We start from the raw sequence: 25,736 nt of genomic DNA, 5'->3' as shown, positions 1-25,736 counted from the left end.
CCCTGGGCCTTCCTTTTACTCCCTATGTATCTAAAAAACAATTTCTTGTTGTCTTTTACTTGGGATGCCATCCTCAGCTCCATGGCAGCTTTGGCCCGTCTAACTGCCTCCCTACAAGCACGAGCAGAGGAGGTATAGTCATCTTTGGTGATCTCTCCCTGTTTCCACTTTTTATGTGCTCCCATTTTGGCCCGTAGGCTGCCCTGGATTTCTCCGGTCAGCCAAGGAAGCCTCCTGGCCCCTTTCCCTCTTTTTCCTCGCGTCGGGATCGTCTCCCTCTGTGCCCGAAGGATCATTTCCTTAAGGCACAGCCACCCTTCCGGGGCTCCCATCACTTCAAAACTCCTACTCTGCAGCGCGTCCTTGACTAATCGCCTGAGTTCATTGAAATCAGCTTTCCTAAAGTCTAGCACTTTCACCCTACTAGTTACCTTACCCACTCCCCGTCTTACGGTGAATTCTATTATTAGGTGACCACTGTCCCCCAGATGGCTACCGATCTGTAGGTCCCCTACCATGTCATCCCCCGTTGCCAATACCAGGTCCAGTATGGCATTCCCCCTGGCCACCCAGCGCATAGCCCTGAAGCCTTATGCTGAAGGGGGGAAGCGCTTGTAGCTGTAACTGCGACGGAGCAGGGTTTTGAACCCGGGAAGTGCTGCATTGAGCAGAGTTCTGTGCTGGGGGCATTGGGTCTCGGCTGTCCTGTTGTCTGCCTGAACTACCGGGCACTCCTGACCTTGCGCTGCCATTTGCATGGATTCATCTCAGCCTCATGCAGCAAGGCTGCTTTGAACTGCCCAATATAAAATCAATGACGGGGAGCCCATGAGAACATGGTATAACGTAGCGTTCGGAGCGGGGCTCAGTTTGTGTGCCGACGGAGGCCTGTTTTCATATGGTGTTCAGTGCTCGAACGCAATGTTGAATACTGCTCGTCAACCAGGCACGTTGCAGCTGCTGTTCTCGTGCCCAGCCCCTTCAGCTCCCGCATCTCTTCCCCTCAGTGTCCTAGTCTAGCCCTACGGACGCAGGACTGAAGGTGACCTCCTGGGTCAGACCCCTTCCTGCTATTACAGGCACCAGGTCACAACCCCTTTTAAGCAAAAAGCACCATCATAAGCAAGGGGCCCAGTTCCTACTGCCCCTTCAGAGCTGTTGTCTCCTGAGCATTAGAAACCGTCTCAATTTATTGCAAGCCTGTTCTCTTTCCCCACGGTCGCCGGTTCCTTCCTCTGCTGTGCTGAGCGGTGGCGAGGGTGGAACACCCTGTGCTCGCAGCAGGGGTTGGCCGGCCGGTCGCCCTCTGGTCCGGTGCCCAGTCCCGCTCTGACCTCGAGCAGCGGTTCCAGGGGAAAGTACCCCTCACCCCAAGGCCCTGGTCTGGGGCATCTGCAGTCCAGACAGCTCTAGCAGAGGCGAGGGATTAGCGTCTGCTTTGAGGCAGGATCCTCCATGGTTTAGCTGCTGAGCTCAGGTCTATGAATCATCTGAAGGAGGAGACTGTCCAAGGGCCAGGAGCTTAGCTTCCTGACCTTGCCCGATGCCTCGTCCTGCTCAACTTCAGGTTCCTGCACAAAGCTTGGGCACGTCTCTAAGGACTGCAGGCTTTATTTTAAAAGGGAGAAATCACTTTTTTTCTTTATAGCCACGTTCTTAAACAGCTAAACTGTTTTGGCTTAAAACAGGCTCATCTCAAGACAGACGTCAGCTGCAGATGCCAGCTGCACCAAAATGTCAGAGCTTCCCCTCCTAATTAAAAGTGTTAAGTAACTGAAAACATAACTTTCTACAGAGAAATGGAGGAAAACCTTGAAGTACCTAGAGGAGAACAAGGTGGTTGGGAACAGCCAGCATGACTTCATCAAGAGCAAGTGGTGTCTGATCAACCTGATTGCCCTCCACGAAGAGGTAAAAGGCCCTGCGCATTGGAGGGAAAGCTGTGGATGGGATTGTACTCCCGTTACATTCTCATTAACAAGCTATAGAAATAAAGACTAGGTGAAGGTGAATAATGACAAGTGCAAAGTCCTGCACTGAGGAGGAAACAATCCCATGCACCAGTGAAGGCTGGGGCTGACTGGCTGGGCAGCAGCTCTGCAGAAAAGGACCGGGGGTCGGGGGATGGACAGGGGACAAGAAGCTGAGCAGGATCCAGCAGTGTGCCCTTGGTGCCAAGAAGGCCAACGGCAACTTGGGCTGCATCGGTAGGAGCGCTGCCAGTAGATGGAGGGCAGTGGTTCTTCCCTCTATTCAGCACTGGGGAGGCCACATCTGGAGTCCTGTGTCCAGCTGTGGGCCCCCACTACAGAAAGGATGTGGACACATTGGAGAGAGTCCAGTGGAGGAGAATGAAAATGGTTGTGGGGCTGGGGGACAGGACTGGTGAGGAGAGGAGGAGGGAAATGGGCTGATTTAGTCTGGAGAAGAGAAGACCGAGGGGGGATTGAATAGCAGCCTTCACCTCCCTGCAGGGGGGCTGCAAAGAGGATGGAGCTGGGCTGTTCTCAGTGGGGGCAGACACCAGAACAAGGAGCAATGGGCTCAAGTTACAGCAAGGGAAGTTGAGGTTGGATATTAGGACAAGCTTTCTCACAAAGAGGGTGGTGAAGCACTGGAACAGGCTCCCCAGAGAGGTGGTGCAGTCTCCATCCTTGGAGGTGTTTAAGACCTGGGTAGACAAAGCCGTGGCTGGGATGATGCAGTTGGGGCTGGTCCTGCTTGGAGCAGGGGGTTGGACTAGTTGTGACCTCCCGAGCTCCCTTCCAGCCCTTGTTGTCTGTGAGTCTGTGGAAATACTGTAAAGTGGATGCATAACTGGCTGGATCATTGTGCTCAATGGGGAATTCCTCCGTGGCTCAGTATCTAGTTAGGAGTTAGCACCTGGGGCTCTTGAGGGGTCTCTCCTGGGTCCAGCATTGTTTAACATCTTCATTAATGAATGGACAATGGGATTGGTGGAGTTACCTGCAAATTTGTTAAGTGTGCAAGGTTGGGCAGAGTTGAAGATGCTCTGGAGGGTAGGACTAGCATCCAGACTGACCCAGATAGACCAGAGGAATGGTCCAAAATGAATCGGACAAGATTCAACAAGGAGAAGTGTGAAGTCTTGCACTTGGGGCAGAGTAGTTGCAGGCCCAAATGCAGTCTGGGAAATGATGGCCAGGCTGCAATATGGCAGAGAAGGACCTGGGCGGGAGGGTTGCAGTGGCCGTTACTGCTGGCAGTCCCTTGACATGAGGATAACGATCTTCCAGTAAGTAAGGAGGTCATCAGTGAGTCTGGTCAGCTTCCTTGGTCACCTGCAGAGATCTGCATCTTCCATGGAAGATCTGGCAAATATTTCCAGGAGGGAGTAGATAGCGATTCCCCCTGGATGTGACTTTTCCAGCCAGGTGAAGTGAGGCCGGTTTAGGGTACCATTTCCAGCCTCTCCCTCTATGGATCCTAAATAGCCTGCTCAGCCGTGATTGCAGTTTCCGAGCCGCATACGTGTCTCGGTTCCATGTCCGCAATGCCCGTCGTACTGTCATCGCCTCTGTGTAGGTCTGTGACTAGGGGCTTCCAGTGCTCGCTAGCACTTGGCCCCGACGCCACTCGCCCGTGGCTGTAGGACTTGCTATTGAAGGAAGACGCCTGCACATGTCGCTGTGGTGCAGGGATGCTGCTGTACATCTGCAACCACACACAACTTTGCGGGAAAGGAGCCTTAATCTGACGAGGAAAGCTGAGATGACCCGATGTTTTCATTCTGCTGCAGCTTTCATCTGCCTTTGCAGCCATTGTAAAGTATCCTTTCTTCGTCCATCTGCTTTGCCATCGAGGACTTTATTTTTGGATTGCTGTTAGACTGGAAACCCCTCTCAACCTTGCAGCCATGCGGGACCTTACCAGGAGTACCAAACTCTAGGCGACATTGCTCTTGAGGGTACCTGCGAGCCCATGAGCCTCTCCACCATCCACCAGAGTTGCAGTCCTTGGAGGGTCACTGGCTCATAAGCTGAATGACTGAAGAGTCTGCTCTTTTGGCTCAAGGAGAAAAATAAAGGCCAGTCGCATCCTGGCTTGTGTTAACAGATGTGTCGCCTGCAAATTGAGGGCAGTGCTGCTTCTGCTCTGTGGCACTTGTGGTGAGGCCTCCCTTGGAGTCCTGAGCCCAACAGGTCAAGAAGGATGTGGATGGATTGGGAAGTGACAGGAATGCTTAGAGGCCTGGGAAGGCAGGCTGGAAAAGCAAGGGTTACTTAGTTTGGAGAATAGAAGATTGAGGAAGGGGGTAAGTCTTTACATACCTGAATGGTGCTTATAGAGGATGGAGAGGGGCTTTCCTCTGTGGCTGTAGGGGCAGGGCGGTGATTCTTCCTCTCTATTCGGCACTGGGGAGGCCACATCTGGAGTCTTGTGTCCAGCTGTGGGCCCCCCTCCCACTACAGAAAGGATGTGGACACATATTAGAGAGAGTCCAGGGGAGGGCAGTGAAAATGGTTTGGGGCTGCGGGGCAGGACTGGTGAGGAGAGGCCGAGGGAACTGGGCTGATTTAGTCTGCAGAAGATGTCACAGATTTCATAGACATTAGGGCTCAGAGGGACCTTGTAAGATCATCGGGTCCAGGCCCCTGCCCCAGGGGCAGGAAGTCAGCAGGGGTCAAACGATCCCAGCAAGATAAGTGTCCGAACATTTCTGGAAAGTGTCCAGAGTAGGTGCTTGCACCGCCTCGGGGGCAGTCTGTTCCAGGCCTTGGGGCCTTGGTCAGTAAAGAAGTTCTTCCTTATGTCCAGCCTGAAACGGTCTTGGAGGAGTTTGTGACCGTTGGACCTTGTCATCGCTTGGGGCGCTCTGGTGAACAGTCATTCCTCCAGGTCCTGATGCATGCCCCTGATGTACGTATCAGCAGCCACCCGGTCCCCCCTGAGCCTGCGCTTTTCCAGGCTGAAGAGTCCCATGGCTCTCAGCCTCTCTTCATAAGGCTCTCAGCCTCTCTGAACAAGGCCTCAACCTGTCTTCATAAGTTCTCTTCTCCTGCCCTCTGATCATTCGCGTGGCTTTCCTATTCCTCCAGGTCCTGATGCATGCCCCTGATGTACGTATCAGCAGCCACCCGGTCCCCCCTGAGCCTGCGCTTTTCCAGGCTGAAGAGTCCCATGGCTCTCAGCCTCTCTTCATAAGGCTCTCAGCCTCTCTGAACAAGGCCTCAACCTGTCTTCATAAGTTCTCTTCTCCTGCCCTCTGATCATTCGCGTGGCTTTCCTATGCACTCTCTCAAGCTTCTCCACGTCCTTCCTGAATCGTGGAGCCCAGAATTGGATGCAGTACTCTAGCTGTGGCCTCACCAAGGCCGAGTACAGCGGGAGGATGACATCCTGGGTCTTGCTTGAGATGCATTGGTAGAGGTAAGCCAGAGTTTGGTTTGCTTTACCAGCTGTGACATCGCATTGGTGGCTCGTGTTCATCTTGTGGTCAGTCATGACCCCCCAAGTCTCTTTCGGTCGTGGTGCTAGCAAGTGCAGCATTGCCGAGCCTATAAGTGTGATGTGGGTTTTTATTTCCCCAGATGAAGCACCTTGCATTTCTCCGTATTGAATGCCACCAGGTTTTCATCCACCCACCTTGCAAGCCTATCGAGGTCAGCCTGGATCGCCAGCCTGTCCTCAAGTGTGGAGACTCTTCCCCAAAGTTTGGTGTCATCAACAAACTTGGCCAGTCCGCTGTTGACACCAGTGTCCGGATTGTTTCTGAAGACATTAAAGAGTACAGGTCTGAGAACAGAGCCCTGGGGGTGCCACGAGAGAAGACGGAGGGGATTGAAGAGCATCCTTCAACTCCCTGCCGGGGGGTTGCAAAGAGGATGGAGCTGGGCTGTTCTCAGTGGGGGCAGATGGCAGGACAAGGAGCAATGGGCTCCAGTTGCAGTGAGGAAAGTTGAGGTTGGATATTAGGAAATCTTTCTCACCAGGAGCATAGTAAAGCACTGGAAGAGGTTACCCAGAGAGGTGGTTGACTCTCTGTCCTTGGAGGTTTTGAAGACTCAGGTAGAGAAAGCCCTGGCTGGGATGATGTAGTTGGGGCTGGTCCTGCTTGGAGCAGGGGGGTGGACTAGATGTGACCTCCTGAGGTCCCTGCCAGCCCCACGGCTGTCTGCGATTCTGTGACAGGACTAGGAGTAATGGATTCAGTTTAGGTTGCAGCAGGGGACATTTAGTCTGGGGATGAAGAGCTTTCTTACTTTGAGGGTGGCCAAGCACTGGCCTGGACGAGCAGTGGCGTCTCTATCCCCAGGGATTTCTACGAGCAGGTTGGCTAGACACAGACACTGGCCGGAGAGGTTAGTTGAGGATTATTCTGCCTTGAGCAGGGGGTAGAATAGATCTCATTAGACTTGGAAAGGATTTTCTTTTCTGTGATCCTATAGGCAGGCCTGCTAATCCAGTCTAACGCCCTTCATCTCCCCTGGATGCTCAGGTGGGGAGAAGGCTTCGGTCTCTGCCAAAAATTGCTCTGGCTTAAAAATGTGGATGCCGCCCTGTCAAATCTGGTGAATTCTGCCCCAAGGGCCACAGCTGCTCAGCAGGCCTTATTCCAGGTGCTACACCTGGATTCAAGGTAGCTTCTTCCCCACCCCCAAGCATAAATTTGAGTCTTTAAAATACTTATTTGCATTTCCTTGGGAAGCGAATGCTGCAGCTGCACTCGAGTCAGCCCAGCGGTCATCCCCACTTGGCAGCTCTTCAGAAATTGCTTCCAGCTTCACAGGGTTGGAAGGAGACCGGTTACGGGGCAGGCCGAGACCTGGAAGCAGGCAGGTTTCTAGCTGGGTTGCGCTGTAAGGAGCCAGCTGAGTGTCCAGCGCCGGGCAGCACAGGCTCAAGTGGCTGGAAGAAGTTTTCTGTAAGGAGGCATCTGGCCCTTGGATGTTCCTTTACCTATACGAGTGCCTGTTGAAGAGGCTGGTTTATCCAGCTCTCGACCCCGCCCCGGGCTGGCTGCGGGGTTAAGTTGCGACTGACCATGCTTGACACTGCTCGCTCATCTCCCACCACTGCTGGGGGTGTTAAATGAGTGCATGGGAGGAAAGGGGTGATGCTTCCCTGAGCTCTCCTCTCCGGGCTGAGAGCAGAGGCAGTGCCAGCCTGGCCTGGGCTGCCGTACGGTGTGTGCCGAGTCTTTGCCCACCAGGCAGGCAGCCATTTTACCTTCAACTCCTTTTCAAGTGTGGCCTGGCTCATGCTGAGCAGTCTGTCAGACTTTTGAAACTTGTCTTGGATAAAGCCCCTAGCTGGGAGCCTCGACAGAACAAGGAGCAAAGGTCTCACGTTGCAGCAAGCGTAGTTTAGGTTAGATATTAGGAAAAACTTTCTCACTAGGAGGGCAGTAAAACACTGGAACAGGCTCCCCAGAGAGGTGGTGGAGTCTGTCCTTGCAGGGTTTTAAGACCCGGGTAGACAAATCCTTGGCTGGGATGATGCAGTTGGGGCTGGTCCTGCTTGGAGCAGGGGGTTGGACTAGATGTGACCTTCTGAGGTCCCTTCACACCCTCACTGTCTGTGATTCCCCAAGACCCTGTGCTGTACTCCGAGCTGGGACTGAAGTTGTCCTTGGTTTCCGTAGCAAATTCAGGAAGCGGAGACGTCCATCTCCTCTTGATCCGTTAGGTGACTGAAACGGACTCGAGCTGGCTGTGACGGAAGTCCTAGCCACAGCCTGGTGCCTGGGGGAGATGCCGCTGTGGAGCAGACTTTGTCTTGGACACTTAGAAGGAAGGGATAAGTCCTGAAGCGCGCTGCTGGGGACGTCCCTGGGCCTTGGATGCACCTCTGCTCACAAGTCATTCCTGCTTGAGGCTTTCCCCACCTTAAAGATGGGAAGATGGGGCTTCAAATGGCAACACTTGCTAGCCAAGGACAAAACTAGCTAGCCAGGGTCAAAGCCTGTGCAGACATGGATGCTGCAGCTTAAAGGAATAAAACGCATGACTGCACCCGTCGCAGCCACATACGCAGTCAGCTGAGCATAGAGGTGACCTTCTCTTGTCCAGCTAGTCCGCAGCATCTCTTAGTTTCCGAGTCTCCCCCGTCTTCCTCCCTCCTCCCTGTGCAGTCCGTCCTGCCCACCCCATGGGTCTCCCTGGGCCTTGTTATATGGGGAACATCCTGGGTGATTGGCTGTACTCCCCAGCTAGAGGCCGAGAGGGATGCCAAGCTTGCCAGGGCAGGAGCTACACCGTACTTACAGACCTCCCTAATTCTGAGCCAGCACGGGCTCTGGAGTTACCAACACCAAGACAGCAAGGTTGCTCTTAAACATGGGTAGAAGGGACCAAGTAAAAGTATCCTGGAAACATGACATCTGCCCACCTCCCCCAGGGACTGTCGGGGCTAGGGGAAAACCCACAGGCCTCGTGATGAGAGCAGCCTCCGTACCAGGAGACTCCAGTGTTTCTCGGTAGCGTGGTTCCTTTCACTCCCCAGAAAGCCTCCTGTGAGCTTCTAGCGCTCGCTCCGTGTATGTGGAACTGACTGCACGCGCCTCTGCCTTGCAGCCCTGCAGCACTTCAGCGAGAGCATTCAGGAGTACCTGGCCAACCTGGACAAAGCCCCCGACCCGACCGTGAGGAAGGACACCTTCTCCAATGAGATCTTCAGCGCCTATGACGTGCTCTTCAACAGCTGGCTGCAGAGCCGGGAGGCCAAGGTGCCGCTGGGCCACTTGTTCTCACGGTGGGGGCGGGGGAGGGAGACGCCCTTGAATCTGTGCATCCTCGTAGGACTGGGCCTCCCACTGCTTGTGGCAGGGCTTGGCCTGGCTCCCTTCCCTGTGGGTGTTCTCCAACATCCGCACCTTAAGAGCATGGCTCCTCATCGGCTGTGACGGCACGGCTGATGTCCTCCCTGGGCACAGCAGTTGCCTCTTCTCCTTAGAGGAGTTGAGTAGGGAACTTGCTGGACAGCACTTGTGAGCTCAGGGAGGTTCCCGTGGTATTGGAGGGGGGTGTGTGCGTGTGTGTAAGGAAGGCAGGCAGGCAGCTCCCCTGTTGCAGAGTAAGAAACTGCACAAGCTGGTAGCTGGGTTTGCAGCGAGATGTCCTGGCCCCACTTCCACTCGCTCTAGACGCCTGTTAGCACCACGTGTCTTCAGCGCACAAAGGAAAAGACTGACTGTGGGGACTGCACTCCATGGCTTGGGAAGGAAAGCTGCGGCTCTCCTGAGGGGATGGGGGCAGTGGCTGTAGGCCTGGCCCGCTCGCTAGGACCAGATGGAACAGGGCTGGGAGCTTGTAAGGCCCTCGGAGCAAAGCCATGGAGACCCCCTGGCTAAGGAGTCCTTTACTAGGGTGGGGGGTGCCCTGTGAGGCCTGGCTGGTGCAGGGTCTCTTTGCTTTCCTGCAGCTGAGGCTGGCGGTCGTGGAGGCTCTCGGACCCATGAGTTACCTGATGCCCGGCGATAAGCTGGAGGAGCAGCTCCCCAAACTCATCCCAGGGATTCTCGCCCTCTACAAGAAGCACGTGGAGACCTTCTACGTGTCCAAGGTCAGCAGCTGCACACACGGCTCCCCTAGTCCCATGGGGCATCTTTGGGCCCACTGGCTCCTTGGTGCTCATTGGAGTGCTGGGGGAGGCCTCAGAGGGCACTGCGTCACCTGGCTTGTGCTGCCAGGGTCTGACAGCCCTGCCACTCCCTGGCCCTGTCTTGCTGGGCCTTCCCAGTCTGACCAGCATGGGCTGGACTGCCGGGTTCTAGCAGCAGAGGAGCGGTCCCAAAGCTTAGCTTAGCTTCCCACTGCTGAGCCCCATCGCATGCCTGGTCCCTGATGGGGTCCGTAAGGACTCCTGCTGTCCAGCATGTGCAGTGAGGTTTGCCTGGGAACTCTGCAGGCCACTGACACGCTGATGCGGTGGTGGCAGCTGCTTGTGTGCACAGGAGCTGCTCTTGGATCGTAGAATCGGAGAATGAGGGTGTGAGGACCTCAGGGAGTCGCATCTAGTCCAACCCCTGCTTAAAGCAGGACCAGCCCCAACTACTTCATCCCAACCAGGGCTTTGTCTAGCCAGATCTTCAAAACCTCCAAGGATGTAGAGTCCACCAGTTCTCCGGGTAGCCTGTTCCTGTGCTTTACTATCCTCCTAGTCAAAAAGTTCTTCCTACTATCTAACCTGAGCCTCCTTTGCTGCAAATCCTTACCCCAAGATCATTGTAGGAGGTGGTGGGGGTGCTCTGGGAGCCTCAGCTCTGTTCTTCCCCCAGCACCAGGTTGGCTTTTACCTGCAGACCCTGTGCCCCTCCCGCCAGGCTGGCATGTACCAGTTCGCAGGCCAGCCCATACTAACTACCCATCTCATGGTGTAGTTCCTCTTCCCACTGCTAACAGCACCTTTTGTAATGTCTCATTGAGCAGAGCTTGTGCCAGATCCTGGAGGCTTCTGTCAACATTGGCAGCCGTACTCTGGACACGCAGCTGGACGCACTCCTGAGCGCGCTGCATCCCCAGGTGAGGACTTGAGGTGGGGAGCAAGCAAGGCAGTGAACCCTGTGCTGGGAGCTGGAAGGAGGTGCAGAGCTACAGAGCGTGCGTTGACTGGCTCCTCTGGAAAGGGGCTGGAGTGTGTTCATGATCCTGGGGTTGAGGTCAGAGAGCACCATAACCCCCTGCCAGCTCACAGAATGACCTTCCCAGGCTCCAGCCTGCACAGGGGCAACGGGGGGGAGGAAGCTTCCTTTAAACGAGGTCATCTCCGTTTTGCTGGGGGGAGCTTGAACTGGCCACCGCAGGCTATGGGGATGAGTCAAGAGTCATCAGCAGAGTCAAGAGAGCTTCAGGAGAACGAGATATGTGCTCGTCTGCTAGGGCGAAGGGGGCTTAGTGCCACTGTTAACAGAAGGTCTTCCTATTGCCTGTCATGCTGGCAGGGGTCGGGGAGGCCGTCCCGCTGCAGAAGCAGCTTCTGGGCTTGGCTCCTGGCCCAGACGTGCTGCGTGAGGGTCTCAGCCCTGCTCTGCACTGGGACTGGGGGCAGGTCCTTGGATTCGGAGCAGTTGGACTGGACGGGCTCTCACAAGATCATGTCTTAAGGCAGGACCAGCCCTGACTAAACCATCCTAGTCTGCTGCTGCAAAGACAAGAAGCTGTTAAATATGCTCGAGAGACCCAGTAAAAGGCTGTGCCTCCTGCAGCAGAGGAAGGCAAACCCCCCACGGTCCGTATCGGCCTGACTGCGGGGTAGAATTGCTTCCTGTACCCCTTGAACCAAAATGTGTGATGGCGACCCACTGACTGCTAGGCTTGGAAGGGTTTTACAGGTAGAGATTGTCTAGTGCAGGCCCCAAACCAGCACATGCCACTTGACTGGCGGCCCTCAAAAGGGGCTTTTTGATTCCTTGTGCTGAGCTAGCGGAGGCTGGTGATAGCCCTCGACCTGCCAGCCCGGTAACGGCGCAGTGGCTGTCCTGGTTTCTCAGCACCATACGTGGGATCTGGGGCTTTGCTCAGCTCCCTCCAGACGCTGCTGTTGCAAAGCAAGTCGGTGCGTTGGGGCTGACATCTCTTCAGCCTGCAGGCCCCAGGCTCTTATTCATGGACAGGAGGAAAAATTTATGCTAGGTGAGTTCAGGACTGCTCTTCTAAAACACGGGATGGCAGGTCACGGGCAGCCTGAGGCCACAGCGGAGTGAGGGGGTGGGGGCCAGCGGTCTCTGTTCAAGGAGCCTCTCGAGTAGTTTCACTTCTGTGGTCTGAGCCGTGCCCGCCTGTTATAACAGTGCAAGGTGCAGAAAGGCCTGTTTTGAGTGGCTTTTCTGTTGGAGCAAAGGAGCCTGGTGCTGCCAGCTCTGGCCTGGTTGATGTGGTTAGCTGCGGTCTCCAGTGGGGTTTCCTCCGTGAGAGCACACGGTGCTCGGCTTGTGGAGGAAGCCTGACGTGATCATGAAGCGCTGAGTGTGAATCCAGCCACGTGGGCCAAGCCCAGCTACTGGGTCACGAGCAGAGACTCGCATCCCAGCAGCCACTTGAGGCATCCAGGTTCTCCCATCGCATTGGTGGCATCCCACGCTCAGTGAATCCTACTGGAAGTGCTTGGGCTGCTCCTGTTTGAGGACCAGGTGCTTCTGTTCCCAGGCCTGGACTACCCAGGCGGGCCTTCCCCGTGGGAAGCAGAGGAACTAACTGAGCTTCACTCACACGTGTGCCACTTCCTCTGCTGAATCCACGTGCTGGATCCTGCGTGAGTTGCGTGGGCAGCATCGTTCCCACTTGTTCCTCTTCCTGTCTGGGGTAGAGCCCTTTATGCCAGTGTCAGCCCAAGTCTGGTGATGCCAGCGTGTCCTCTCCAAGGCCAAACCTGGGAGTCCTCTGGCTACGTGGGATGTGCTGATTTGTGCTTTCATTTCGGTTTGGTGTCAGTGACGGAGGGACTTGAGCACAGCCTGGCACTTTGGGCAGACTTGGGGGCCTTGACTTTGGAGAGTGCAGGATGTTCATGGTGGGGCCGAGAGGAGCAGGGACTCTGGCCATCCTGTGTGGAGTGTCTGCAGGGTGGGGGACCCGAAGGGTGCTGCTTTGCTCCCTCTTCCTCGTGCCAGCTGCGTTGCAAACCCTGCGTTCCTCACTCACTGCTGGCTGCTGTGGCTCTGGTTAGGAGAGGCCCATCAAGCTACAGGCAGATGTTTAATGTCCTAGACACCCGCACCTGAGGCTTAGAACGTCAATGAAATGATATCCCCCAGATCTGCTGCAGAAGAAGAGGGAATGCTTCCTCTTGAGGCAGATGGCGACGAGGTAATGAACAACCTTCCAGTGCCATAGCAATGCACCTGCTGGCTCTACATCAGGATTGGATCCAGCCTGCAGAAACACTGGATCTGGGCAGAGGGGAGAAGCGGCAGCAGTGATCGGGCCCTAGGTCCCACCTGCCTTGGACCAGAGCTGGATCATTGCAGCCTGTCTCAAGAAGAGGTTGCCGATTCCCTGCTCTAGACTTCTGGAAGTGGGTCTTGGCAAGCAGGCCGTTCTGGCCAAGTCTGCTTGTCCTGCCCAGAGGCTGTTTCTTATGGCCCTGAGCTTGTGGGCAATGCTGCTCGTCCCTGCTGGAGTTGGAGAATGGTCCCTTCCCCAGAGCCTGCAGTCACCATTGCTAGTTCAGATCAGGGAAGAGAAGAGTTCGCACAGCTCCGGATCGGGAGCAGAGCAGAGCCCTGACTTGGCAGTGCGGAGCAGTGCACGGGTGTGCTGGTGGGGCTCTGACCGGTCCAGTGGTGCAGCACCCTCCATCATGGGAGGTGTCAAGGAGAGGCTGGAAAGCCACTGGGAAGGGATGATCTGGGTGCAGCGATGCCTGCGCTCTGTTGCGGAGACTTCCCAGGCTTCTGGGCTGTGGTGGAGGCTTACGCCCCCCTCCCTCTTTTGCTCTATGTGTCGGGGGCGTGTAAGCCTCCCCCAGAGGCACTGGGGATGGGGCTGGGCTGTGCCAGTGCTCCTGCTGGGACCAACCCATTTTCCAAAAAGGGAGGAAGGAGGACCCAGGAAATTATAGGCCTGTTAGTCTTACCTCGGTCCTGGGGAAGCTCTTCAAGAAGATTATGCAGGAGCACATCTGCGAGGGGCCAGCAGGGGAGATCATGCTTAGGGGCAACCAACATGGGTTCATTAGGGGCAGGTCCTGTCAGACTGACCTGGTGCCTTCTACGACCAGGTCACACAATCCTTAGAGGCAGGGGTAGCAGTGGACATAGTCTTTCTGGATTTAGGAAGGCCTTCGACACTGTCTCTCACCCCATTCTCATTAAAAAACTAGGGGACTGGTGTTGACACCTACACAGTCAGGTGGGTCACTAGTTGGCTGAGGGTCCGCACCCAGAGAGTGGTGGTGGACGGGTCATTTTTGACCTGGAGGGACGCGGGCAGTGGGGTCCCCCAGGGCTCGGTCCTCGGGCCCGCACTGTTCAACATCTTCATCAGCGACTTGGATGAGGGGGTGAAAAGCACCTTGTTCAAATCGCAGACGACACTAAGATGTGGGCACGCTAGAAGGGAGGAACAGGCTGCAATCGGACCTGGACAGGTTACAGGGGTGGGCGGATGAGAACAGGATGGGTTTCAACACAGACAAGTGCAAGGTGCTGCACCTGGGGAGGAAGAGCCAGCAGCACACCTACAGGCTGGGGACCTCCCTTCTCGTCAGTGCAGAGGCAGAAAAGGATCTTGGAGTCATTATTGATGCCACAATGAACATGGGCCGACAGTGTGGGGACGTGGTCAGGAAGGCCAACTGCACCTTGTCGTGCATCCACGGATGCATCTCGAGCAGGTCCAAGGAGGTGATCCTCCCCCTCTACGCGACACTGGTCAGGCCGCAGCTGGAGTACTGCGTCCAGTACTGGGCGCCGCACGTCAGGAGGGATGTGGGCAGCATGGAGAGGGTCCAGAGGAGGCCACCCGCATGGTCAGGGGGCAGCAAGGCAGGCCCTACAAGGAGAGGCGACGGGACCTGGACCTGTTCAGCCTCCACAAGAGAAAGCCGAGGGGGATCTAGTGGCCTGTTACAAACTAGTCAGGGGGGACCAGCAGGCATTGGGGGAGTCCCTGTTCCCCCGAGCACTACCAGGAGTGACTAGAAATACCGGTCACAAGCTGGCAGAGGATAGATTCAGACTAGACACCAGGAGATGCTACTTCACAATCAGGGTGGCTAGGATCTGGAACCAACTTCCAAGAGAAGCGGTGCTGGCTCCTACCCTGGGGGTCTTCAAGAGAAGGCTGGACGAACACCTTGCTGGGATCGTTTGACCCCAGTGCTCTTTCCTGCTCATGGCAGGGGGTTGGACGTGATGATCTGCTCAGGTCCCTTCCGACCCGACCAACTATGAAACTGTGAGGGTCTTGCCCCTGCGCTGAGGCTCAGTCTGATGCTGCACTGGGGCAGGAAGGGATTTTACCCCCTGCTCAGACTGGTGCAGATTGTGGGGGTTTACCTTCCTCTGCAGCGGGGGCATAGCCCCTGCCTGTGGTCTCTGCAGCATATATCTACTACCTTTTATAGAAGGATATTGGCGGCCGCGGCCCACCCTGCTTTTCTAGGGGCAGGGGTGGTGCCTGGGACGGTCAGGGGTGACTGTGTTGTGTGGCTCTGAGGTCGGACGCGGGGTTTGTGTGGATGGGTTTGGAACGGGGCGGATCCTGCTCCAGGCTGGGCTTGGACTAGACGTGACCCCTGCAGCTCCCTGCCCGTCCCACGGCTTTAGGATTCTGTGATCAGCCAGAGCCAAACGCAGAGCAGAGCTGTGGCCCCCAAAGAGTCCAACTCCTATTCTGAGTATAGATAAGACTGCAGACTGAAGAGCGCTTGGGGTGGAGGGGGCGTGCAGGTCCACACACATAGCAGATGTAGTATTAAAGCAGGCTGTAGTGGAGACGACTCCTGCTCCGATTCTGCCTCTTGAAAGGGACATGCACGCCAGCCCCTGGACCCATGTGCTTCGGCAGCTGCCCTTTGCCCATCAGATGTGCCCTAACTGTGGGAACGCTGCACTTAATGTGCCTCAGAAAGGGGACGGGTCCAGATCGCCAGCCTTCCCACCAACGCCAAGCCTGAGTTCTGCTCACAGGGTTTATCACAGCCAGTGCTGGTCCCTTCCCATCTCACCGCTTGCTTCTCCACACAGATCTGTGCCCCTGCAGACCCCTCCGTCCCGCTCATGGTGAAGAATCACACCGAGGTGCTGCGCTGCTTCACCGTTCTGGGTAAGGGCTGAGGGCAAAGGCAGGGTCTCTGCAGTCTGTCCTGCTGCCTTCTAGTGCTGGCTGGGGGGCTTGGGTACTCGGAGACTCGGCTTCCTCCTGGAAGCACAGGTCACATTGGAGTCTCCTTGCCTGAAAGACAACTCCTGACCTGTTCCCAGCCAGTCCGGTGGCGGACTCGGTGTGTGAGCCTCTGTGGTGAATGTACAGTCCTGGCTGCTGGCTTACGGTGGGGCTGGCCGTGAAACTCCCCTCTGCTCCTGGGCCCTTGGGGTTAAGAAATGCAGTGTGAATTCGGAGCGAGTCCAGCTGTGCTGCCGGGCTGCCCCAAGTAGCTGCGTTCCCTTCCTGGCTAGGAACCCGCAGCTCCCGGATGGCGTAGGAAGCGGGCACGCAGGCATCATGTGCTCTCTGGGATGCCTGACTCAGCTCAGGTGCCTGGTGACCCTTGGTGCTGCACTGCTGTAAATCAGTAGAGAAACCTGGAGCTTGCTGAACCAGCACTTGGGGCTGCTGAATTTGTCATCCCCCGCCCCCAAAAAATGTCACTGCAATCGTTCAGGCTCTGCAGGGTGATTTGGCTGAGTCACGGCAGCTCCTGACTCGCCCCGGGCAAGGAGCCCGCTGCAGCACGTGCCCCAGTGCAGGCTGCTGACTGAGCTGCACAGGGTATGGGGAGGGGTGTGCAGTGCAAGCTGTGCTGGCCAAGCTCCGCAGTGTAGCCCAGGCCCTGGACAGCGCTTTCCAGCTCGCGTGGCCCTCCTCTAGGAACGGGGCCTCGGAGAGCAGAGCCCCGCGTTCCCGGCTCTGCAAAGCCCCTCTTGCTAATGACTCTGCCTCTAGAGGAAGCCTGTGGCTTCGCCAGTGAAGCGGCAGTAGCTGAGAGGCTCGTGTCACTGCTGGGCGACTCCTCCTTCCTGATGCTCTTGCCCAGGGAAGCCGTGAGCTGCGGCATGTTCCGAGCAACGTCTTAGGCCCGTAGCAGCACTGATCTGAGATGCCATGCCTGATCCTTCCCTGTAGGACGTTACTCTGACATCCTCCGCAGAAGGCAGCACGTGCCAGACTGGGCTTTCTGACCCCCTCCACTGCCAGGAGGAAAGAGAAGGAGACGCTTGCACAGAGCTCTGGCCAAATTAAGTTATAACCAAGTCGAGGCCCCCAAGTGCAACGCCTCCCCTTTCCCCATCCCCGTTCATGCACTGGTCTGTGCAGAGGACATTGCACACACCTGTTGGCAGCATCCTCCGCATTATTGGCCCCTGGATGGGAGGCAGTGGGCACGCATCTGATGTGGCCTAGGACATGTACCACATGTTTCACTTGGGCAAAGCTGCCCCAAGACACGTCCTGGCCGGCAGGGCTCTGTGCTGCCCAGAGCTCTTGCCCGTAGCAGGCTGCATCATTGCAGCTCTGAGCCCATCGGCTGCAGCTGTCTGAATCGGGCAGCTGCCAGCCTTGTTAGGCTGCAGCCCACTCCACGAGCCAGGAGTGTCCGTAACAGCCAGTCCGGTCTCCTGCAGCCTGTTCCTTCCCCGACCGCGTCCTCGCCTTCCTGCTCCCCAAGCTGGAGAACAGCAACGAGAGAGTCCGGGTGGGGACGCTTCTCATCATGCGGCAGATCATCAACTGTGCTGGTGAGTACCATGCGCTAAGCCGTGTGTGTCTGATCAGAGGACTGAGGCCTCATGCTGGCTGAGCCAACTGCTGTGATGCCTTGGGCTGGTCCTGCGACTGTCCTGTGTGTGGGCAAGGTCTTTTGGACATGAAACGGGAAGCTTAGGGCTGTCGTGCAGCCGATGGCTTGGCCTGGAACCAGGGAGCAAAGCTACTGGCCACCTGTAGGCTGACAGTGCTGAGGAAACAGTGGCTTCCCTGCTGGCGAGGGCCCCAGGAAGCTTTACTCTTCACCTTCTCCTTCCCCCCTGCCTGGCATATAGACACCTGTTGCTCCTGGTGTCTGCACGTGTAGGCACATCTGAGCAAGACAAGCCAATGAGCTGATGTTGAAGCTTGGTTGCTGGCCTGGCTGATGGTTAGCACGGGCTGTTTTGGCTTCAGGGTTGTTGGGCCCAAGGGCATCTCTGCACTGCAGGCTGTAGCACTGGGAGCAGGGGAGCACAGGGCTCTGGCTGGGCTGATTTAGACCCTGGCGCTCCCAGAGCTGTCAGTCTGGGCAGAGCACTGTCCTGCCGCCAGCCCTGAGCTAGTTCATTCGTCTGTTATGCCATCATGCCATGCACACATCCAAGAGAGGCCCCGATGTGCTCCCCTGGACCGGCCTCGTCCTGCTGCATCGGTGGTTCTCTGACAGCGCAGAGAAGCCATGAGTCGCATCTGAGCAGGCCTGTCCTAGGATAAAGACTTCCCCCGGGGCTTGCTCAAAGCTTCCTTGCAGCGTGGTTGCTTCTGTTGCCATTCTGAGGAACAGACTGCTGCTCCCTGGCCTGCTCATGGCAGAGCAGGGGCTGTGCCCTACATGTCTGGCTGCACTCGGGCCTGAGGTTAGATCTCATCTCTGAGAGCACCGGCTGGTCCCGCTGCCCCCACCCACGGTATCTTCTCTGCTGGGGGGAGGCACCGGGATCGAGGAGCGTTCGTTCCACTGGGCATTGGTGGCTGTTGGAGGGGGGGGTGGAAAAAAGAAGCCAGCTTCCCTTCAGCTGCTGGGGCAGGGAGGCGAGCTCCCAGGCTGTGCGGGTGGTCAGTACTGGCAGCGGATAGCTGGAGCCCTCCAAAGGTCCCGCAGGGCTCTGAGCATCTCTGTGGCAGGGCAGGAAGGTCGTGAGGAGCTGCTAGAACCATTGTTGTCTCTCTCTTCCAGCCTCCCAGATGGAGATCAAAAAGCCCTTTATTCTCTCGTCCATGAAGCTCCCTCTGCAGGACAGCAGTGACAAGGTAATGGGGCTCCTGCCGGCCCCAGAACAGGGGTCCCGGGGGTGGGAACTGATCTGCCTCTTGCCCTGCGCTCATGCACATGCCCGGCGCTCTCGGGCTGCCTTCCCCTTGGCACATGCCAGAGACGCGCTCCCTGCACCTTCACTCTCCTTTGGATCCCTTTGAGCTCTCTCTGTTTCCACCCCAGTGACTTGCCTCAGTCTTAGAGGATCAGGGGTACCCTAAAGCCTCTTGTGACCTTGGTCCCCTGTCCCTCCCCTCCTGGCAGGGGCTGGTTGCCCGCTCTGCAGCACAGTGCTGGCCGTAGGGCTGCATGTAGGCAAGTGCTGGGGAGCCCCTGTATCCGGAGTGCTGCAACCCCCAACTTCAGCACCCTGGCTGGTGCCGCAGGAAAGGCAAGGGGTGCCATTAGCTCGGGAAGTGCCACGCCAGCCCCCTGGCTCCGCTCCCTTCTCGGGGGTTGCTGGGGAGTGTTCCCCTTCCCCCCCCTACTCTTGCCTCCCTGCAGGTGAAGCGGGCTGTGGTGCAGGTGATCAGTGCGATGGCTCACCACGGCTACCTGGAGCAGGCAGGCGGCGAAGCCATGATGGAGTACATCCTCCGCCAATGTGCCCTGCCCCTGGACACAGTAAGACTTGCGTCAGAGCGCTGGTAATGGGGGTTCTTGTCCTTCTAGATCAGGCAGCGCCAGCCCCGTGAGATGGCATCACCCCTTGTCTACTCTGGTCCTTGTTCTGAGGAGCTGGCTCCAGCTTCAGCAGCAGACTTTCATTCCCAGCACTAGGAAGTGCACCTGGCTGTGGTGTGAATGCCTGAAGAAAGGCACCATCCAGGAGCGGAAGCAGGTGGCAGCTGCACCTGCGCTCTAGGGACAAGAGCTGCTTGTGGGGGCCTGGGCCAGAGGGATGCAGGGATCTAGTCTCTACTGGCTGCCCCTCTGGGTGCAAACGGCATCTCGCCTGGACCAGTGCTGCAGGCTCCGCTGGGCTCTGCTGCAGCCTGCTCTGGCGCTGCAAAAAGCCTGGGGAACTTGTGCCTGCGACGGCACCGGGACCCTAGCTGTGCTTCGGTCCCTCACACGCAGACTGAGGTCTTGCTCAGCAAGTGCTGCTCCTGTCACGGGCTCTGAGGCAGCCGGGTGGGGGCAGAGGTAGGAGTTGTGACAGCTGCTCCCTGCTGCCCCAGCCTCCAGCTTCATGGCACAGCCACAGACATAAGCCTTGGTCTCCTGCTAGAGACCAATGCTGGGCCAGGCTCAGTCCTTGCAGGCCTGAGCCTGGGCTCGGTTACTTGGGCCCAGGCTCCTTGCCAGGCCCCTTTGGCGGTGCTGCACAAGTGCCTCCCCCAGAGGCTTCTCCTGGAGCACAGGTGGGGCTTGCCTGAGAACCCAGCCCCAGCAGCAGGCTGGACCCAGGAGACGCGGGTGCTCATTGCGCTCAGCATTCCCGTTTGCTCCCCTGGAGATGGGGGCTGGGGCAGTAACAGGCCTTTCCCTTCCCAGCAGAGGTGACGGGCGTGCAGGGCAAGGCAGGGACCTCTCGCACCAAAGAGTGGGGTTGCTGGCCTGGGTTGGCCCTGCCTGCTCCTGGCAACGAGCCATGTGCCAAGCTACTGGTCTGATGGGAGGGAAAGGGAGACGGTCCTGCAGCCCCAGTGGCTGATGTTGCCAGCTGTCAGCCTTGACCCTGCAGCCGGGACCGGGGATGGGAGCTGTCTGATTTTCCCCCCCCCCAGGGTCCCAAGAAGCAGATGCCGGAAGGAGATGACTTCACCAGTGACAGTGTCCGGAGCATCAGTATCAACACGCGCTTCCTCATCAGCACGACCGTCGACGGGATGAGCGAGGTGAGTCCCTCCCTGCCCAGCCGGCATTTGGCAGGGCCTGGTGTCTGTCTCGTTGAGTGTGCTCATGTCCAGGGCGGCCTGTGAGAGCAGGAAGGCTCCTGAACAAGCTGCCTGTCAGTGAGCTTGGCTGGCCTGCTAGAAGGCAAGCCAAGTCATCACAACCCCTGCGTCCGGCAGCGGCTGCCTAGAGCACAGGGAAGTGGAGGTGAAGAGGCTCAGCTAAGCCCCTTGTTGAAGAACAGGAGTCCAGCTGTGACCTGAGGGGTAGCGGGGTGTGGTGAACCCGGTGCTGGGGGCCTTGCTGAATGCTCCTATGCATTAGCACAGCGGTTTCTTGCAGTCTCTCTTATCCCACGGTAAGGGGAAGCTGGACTGCAGTAACTTGGTGCCATCTCGTTCAGGGAGATCTGCCCTGGTACAGCTTCTGCCTCCAGTCAAAACATGAGCAAAACACAAGTGCTGTGAAGCTCCCTCCTCATGACTCCCGTCCTAGCCCAGACCCTGTGGAGCTTAACAGGTGGGAAAGGGACGATACACTTGGCACAAAATAACATTAGCATCGCAGAGCTCTGAGCAGGTCTGAGCTGCCCAACGACCACTTCTAAAAGCCCCCGTCCCCTCTTCCAGAAGAAGGGGGCCTGCCTTTAATAGCAAGGTACCTTCCAGGGCTCCGAGAGCCTGGTACATGCGACATCATGGCATGTTTTCCACCTAAGCACGCGTGGTGCCAGCTGAGTGCGAGCGCCTCCCTCCCCTCTGCAGGTGCTGTGGCCCTACCTGCTGGAGTTCGTCACCCCGGTACAGTTCACCAGTGCTTTGACGCCCCTTTGCAAGAGCCTAATGCACCTGGCGATGAAGAAGCAGGAGGAGGGGGAGGCAGCGGTCCTCATCCACTATGACGCCAACCGTGAGTGCCTGGGGCTCCCTGGCGCTCCGCTGGGGCATGACCTGGGACTCGGGCCGGGGGGTGAGAAGGCGTCTCATGCTTCTTTCTCTTCCTGCGTTTGCAGCAAATCTGCCATCCCCGTCTGCCCTGACCACAAGGCTGCTGGTGAGTTGGTGGGGTTGGGACTTGTTCTTCCATTCTCTGCTTGAGGGACCTTCAGAAAGCACTGGCTTTTCAAGCTGGCACGGGCTGCCCCAGACGCAGGGCAGCATTGAAGCCCAAATAGCCCGTCTTGGGCACCCCACTGACCAATGGGGGGTAGGGTGGCAGGACGAGGGGTCCTGCTCCCCAGGCAGCATGCTCTGGCCCAGTGTCGAAACCTCTTTCTCTCTGTGGGAGTCTTTGGCAATTCCCGATCTCTCGGGCTGGGGAAGCTCTTGAATCAAACTGCTGCTTCTAGCAGGCCTGGGCGCTGTTCCAGACAGCGCCCACTTCTCACCTCCAGCTTCCTGAGAGCCGTTCTGGTAGAGGTCTTGGGTAACAAAAACCAGAACAAAAGTCTGGGAATATTGGGAACTGGTCTCTTCCCCCGAAGTACTGAGGTGTTGGTCAGATATCCCTTCTGGCTGCACAGAGCGAGGGAGCCCAAAGTACATGCAGGCACTGAGTATCTCTGGTCCAGATGTCCGAGCCAACCTGGGGATTGGAAGTGGAGCCTGGGTTAACTGGCCTTGCCTCGGTAGGGATGTGGGGTGGGGTACGATGCCAGCAGGGCCTTGCAGCTCCCAGCACTCAGGCTAGCTCGGGTACCTCTGCCCGGCACTGCGTTGTGCCATGTCAGGACTGACAGCCAGACCCTCTGCAGAGCTTGCAGTTCATCTGCTCTGATTCTTCTGCCCGACACTCAGGTGGTGTCCTCCCAGCCCTACCTGGGGGATGGCCAGGGGGCTGCTGCTCTGCGCCTGCTGATGGGGGCTGCTGCTCTGCGCCTGCTTAACGGGCTGCACTCGAGCATCCATCCAACGCTGGGCCCACTGTGGAACGCCGCGATTCCCCCCTTAGTGGAGCACCTGGAAGGTACGGCACGAATTTGGGGCATGGCTGAGCCTGCTCAGAGCAACGAGGGAAGAGCTAGCACATTAAGTTCATCACAGGGGCACAGAAGGGAATTGGGGAGGTTTTATTCACCGAGGCGCCCCCGGAGGTTACAAGAAATGATGGCCACAAGCTAGCAGAGAGCAGATTTCGACTGGACATTAGGAAGAACTTCTTCACAGTTCGAGTGGCCAGGGTCTGGAACGGGCTCCCAAGGGAGGTGGTGCTCTCCCCTACCCTGGGGGTCTTCAAGAGGAGGCTAGATGCGTATCTAGCTGGGGTCATCTCCCCCGCCCTCTTTCCTGCCTATGCAGGGGGTCGGACTCGATGATCTATTGAGGTTCCTTCCGACCCTAACATCTGTGAATCTATGTGCCAGCAAGTTCTGTGTGTGGCCACCCCGTCCACACAGGGCCATGGTGACTTGAGAGAGGCCCCATGAGAGCAGCTCCTGCCTCGCTGAAGGTGCAGACTGTAGTCAAGCGGCACGCTACACCTGGGGAGCAGCCTGCGCAGACCGTGCCCCCTGCACTGAGCGGCTGGGGCCGGTCGGGTGCTGCCTTCCTACCTGGGGCCAGTCGCCGGACAGGCCAGGAAGCCCGCAGCTTGCAGGGTGTGGATTTGGTGCTGACTGCTCGCCAGGGGAATTCCCCCACCCCCAAAGCCAAGCACAGCGTCCTTTTTCACATGCTCAGCTAAGGCAGGTAGTTAGCAGGGGTCTTAAAATCAGCAGCCCCTGTGCTGCCAGCTTGTGAGGCTCCACTTATGGCTCCCAGAGTCTGGTGCTTAAATGCTGCTTAAGGCAAAGGTACCGTCAGGCACCACAGCTGGACGTGCCCCCCCAGCGTCCTCCCAGAGCATGCTGCTTGCGAGGCAGCAGGCTGGGTCGTGCCGCACTGAGCCGGGGGAGTCTGCTGTGCACAGTGCAGGTCGGAGCCGCCTGACGGAGCGCTCTTTGTTCCAGAGCACACGGAGAAATCCCTGTCCCAGAAGGAGTGGGAAGACAAGCTGCTTCTGGTGAGTTGCTCACGGGGTCTGTTTGCCTGTGTGGATAATGCAGGACTGTCAGCAGCGCATCCGTGGCTTCTTGGGGAGGGAGCACGTGGGATAGTGAGGGGCAGAGTGCGTGGGTATGCCGCGAAGTGTAAAGGCCAGTCCTAAAATGATCTCCGGGTCCAGGAAGTGGCAGCTTCTGGGCTGCCATGGGGCATCCATAGAGCAGTATCTTTTGGGGTCCCCGTTCACCCCAGAACAAAGGGGTTCAGGCTTCTGGATCTGCCCTGGCTTGACCCCAGTATACCAGAGGGACCTCCCACAGAGAGCACACGTGAGGCTGAATCTGGGGTGCTGCGAGGTTCCCGAGGGGCAGCGAGGGTGTAAGCAGGTCATCTGCTTCTGCAGGTGGGTATTGCTCCCCGAGGAGCTCCTCGACCAGTCCTTCCAGATAAGTCATTAAGCCTAAATCAAAACCAAACCTTGTGCCCTGCCCTGGGCGCTAGGACGGAGCCCTTCGGCTCAGACCCCAGCACAGCAGCCTGGCCCCTCCTTGGTAGCGAGCTCACCTTTTGTCCTTCTGCTCTCTCCCCTGGGTTTTAAGCTTCCAGTGAGACACTCCCTCAGTATCCCGGTGTCCTGCGGCTGGGCCCTCTCAACAGGGCTGTCTGTTCCCTAGTAAAGTGACAGACCTCTGGCACAGGGTACTGGTACCTGCTGCACTAAGTGAACCGAACAGGACATCAAGGACTTAAGCAGAGCTTGTCCTGCTCTCATGAGGGCCAGGTTCCTGGTTACCCTGGTCCAAGCTGGGCTCCAAAGCTCTCAAGTGGAAGTGTAGCTCCGTGGCAGGGTAGTACTTGAGCTGCAGGCTCTTCAGTGGAGGCTGGGTTGCTCGCTGGGCCATGTAAAAACCTCCCCTCCCAATGCGCCTTCTTGACCAAGCAACCCAAGCGGATGTGCAAGGATGTCTCGGCTAGAGGAAGTGCCTGGCCTGTGCTGCTCCCTAAAGAGAGACTCCAAGTCACTGCTCCTGCCTCTGAGCTGCACCCCCTGACCGGGTCCTCTTCTCCCCGCAGTTCCTCAAGGAGACGCTGACAGTGATTTCGGACAAGTCTTGGATCTGCCAGTTCAGCACGGAGATGTGCAAGCAGCTGAACAGCTACAACGGCTTCCCCTTGGAGAAGGTCTGTAAGGATCTGCCCTGGGAAGGCAATGAACGAGCTCAGGAGTGAATGAGGTCCTCCTGAACGGCTTCCCCTTGGAGAAGGTCTGTAAGGAGCTGCCAAACGAACGAGCTCAGGAGTGAATGAGGTCCTCCGCCACGAGAGTATCTGCTCTACCTGGGCATCTCTCTAATGTGGCCTGGGGGCTGATCGGCCCGCTGAGCTGGTGCCTACCGAATTTGGCACCTCCAGGCAATGGGAAAGCATTGGGCAGATTCCCGCTGGGCAGATTCAGACCTGGAGTCTTGGGGCCTCTGCAGCCTCTTGCTACTGCCCAAGCATGGCAGGGCTCCCTGCTGTCTGACAGCCACAGTCCTGCAGCTTGAAGGAGCTGCCTGGTTTTGTGCACTCTGGGCTGCTGTGAATTGGCCTGTTCTCAAACGAGCTCATGAGGAGAAGCCGTCTGGACCAGACAAGGTCTCTGGTGTGAACAGGGAAGAACTGGGGCTTCCTGTGGAGGAAGAATGAAGAGTTTGGTGATTGCACCACGAGGGTTTGGGATGCCCAGGTGACAGGGCTGCCAGGCGGTGAGAAATGCTGAAGGGCAGGGTGAGGCAGCGGATGGCAGGATGGAGGAGCTGCGACTGCTGCCCTGCTTAGCAGGGAAAGCTGCCAAGAGCTGAGCCGAGCTGGCTGGCTCTGGCCTGTTCTGCTTTGCAACTGGTGTGTGAAGCAGACGGCTTCAAGTGTCTCACTCAGCATTTGAATCCTGAAAACGTGCATGTCCTGCTCTAGCGGGCCTCAGGCCAGCTCCCAGGTCGCCCTGAGATCAGGTCTGCAGAGCCAGGAGCAAGCCCCTGGGTGTGGAGGGAAGCTTGTTTGGTCATTGAAGTGCTCTGTTAGACCCAACCTTGGCCTCTGCTGCCCAGCACCTGACAGGGCTCCTGTGTGTGCCATCCTCCTAGCCCTACCGTGTGGGTCCCCGTCATGGCATGTGCCTAGACTGGAAGGCAGCCCAGTGCAGAGGCTGAAGGGAAGGCCTGGGTGATGTCTGCATCCAAGGGCTCAGCCAGGCTTTGGCTCCCCAGGACATAACGCTCCCCTTCCTCCTTCCAGACCTTCCTGTAC

At 57.4% G+C, this 25,736-nt stretch overlaps 1 protein-coding gene across 3 annotated transcripts in view; it reads left to right on the top strand.

The window, feature by feature from the left end:
• The window catches only part of MROH1 (maestro heat like repeat family member 1), a 102,068-nt gene that overhangs the window by 33,614 nt on the left and 42,718 nt on the right, over positions 1-25,736 (top strand). For all 3 annotated transcript variants that reach the window (XM_025214233.1, XM_025214232.1, XM_025214231.1), the window contains exons 6-19: positions 8,538-8,689; positions 9,385-9,525; positions 10,392-10,484; positions 15,650-15,728; positions 17,249-17,362; positions 18,550-18,623; positions 19,132-19,251; positions 20,358-20,468; positions 21,231-21,375; positions 21,479-21,519; positions 22,263-22,431; positions 23,414-23,466; positions 24,522-24,629; positions 25,725-25,736. In XM_025214233.1, the coding sequence (XP_025070018.1) occupies positions 8,538-8,689; positions 9,385-9,525; positions 10,392-10,484; positions 15,650-15,728; positions 17,249-17,362; positions 18,550-18,623; positions 19,132-19,251; positions 20,358-20,468; positions 21,231-21,375; positions 21,479-21,519; positions 22,263-22,431; positions 23,414-23,466; positions 24,522-24,629; positions 25,725-25,736 (1,412 nt within the window). The remainder of the gene's footprint in view (positions 1-8,537; positions 8,690-9,384; positions 9,526-10,391; positions 10,485-15,649; positions 15,729-17,248; positions 17,363-18,549; positions 18,624-19,131; positions 19,252-20,357; positions 20,469-21,230; positions 21,376-21,478; positions 21,520-22,262; positions 22,432-23,413; positions 23,467-24,521; positions 24,630-25,724) is intronic.

This window comes from Alligator sinensis, unplaced genomic scaffold (assembly GCF_000455745.1).
Source record: "Alligator sinensis unplaced genomic scaffold, ASM45574v1 scaffold987_1, whole genome shotgun sequence".
Lineage (NCBI taxonomy): Eukaryota > Metazoa > Chordata > Crocodylia > Alligatoridae > Alligator > Alligator sinensis.
The sequence above is the reverse complement of the archived record's forward strand: the minus strand, read 5'-3'. Positions and strand labels throughout refer to the sequence as shown.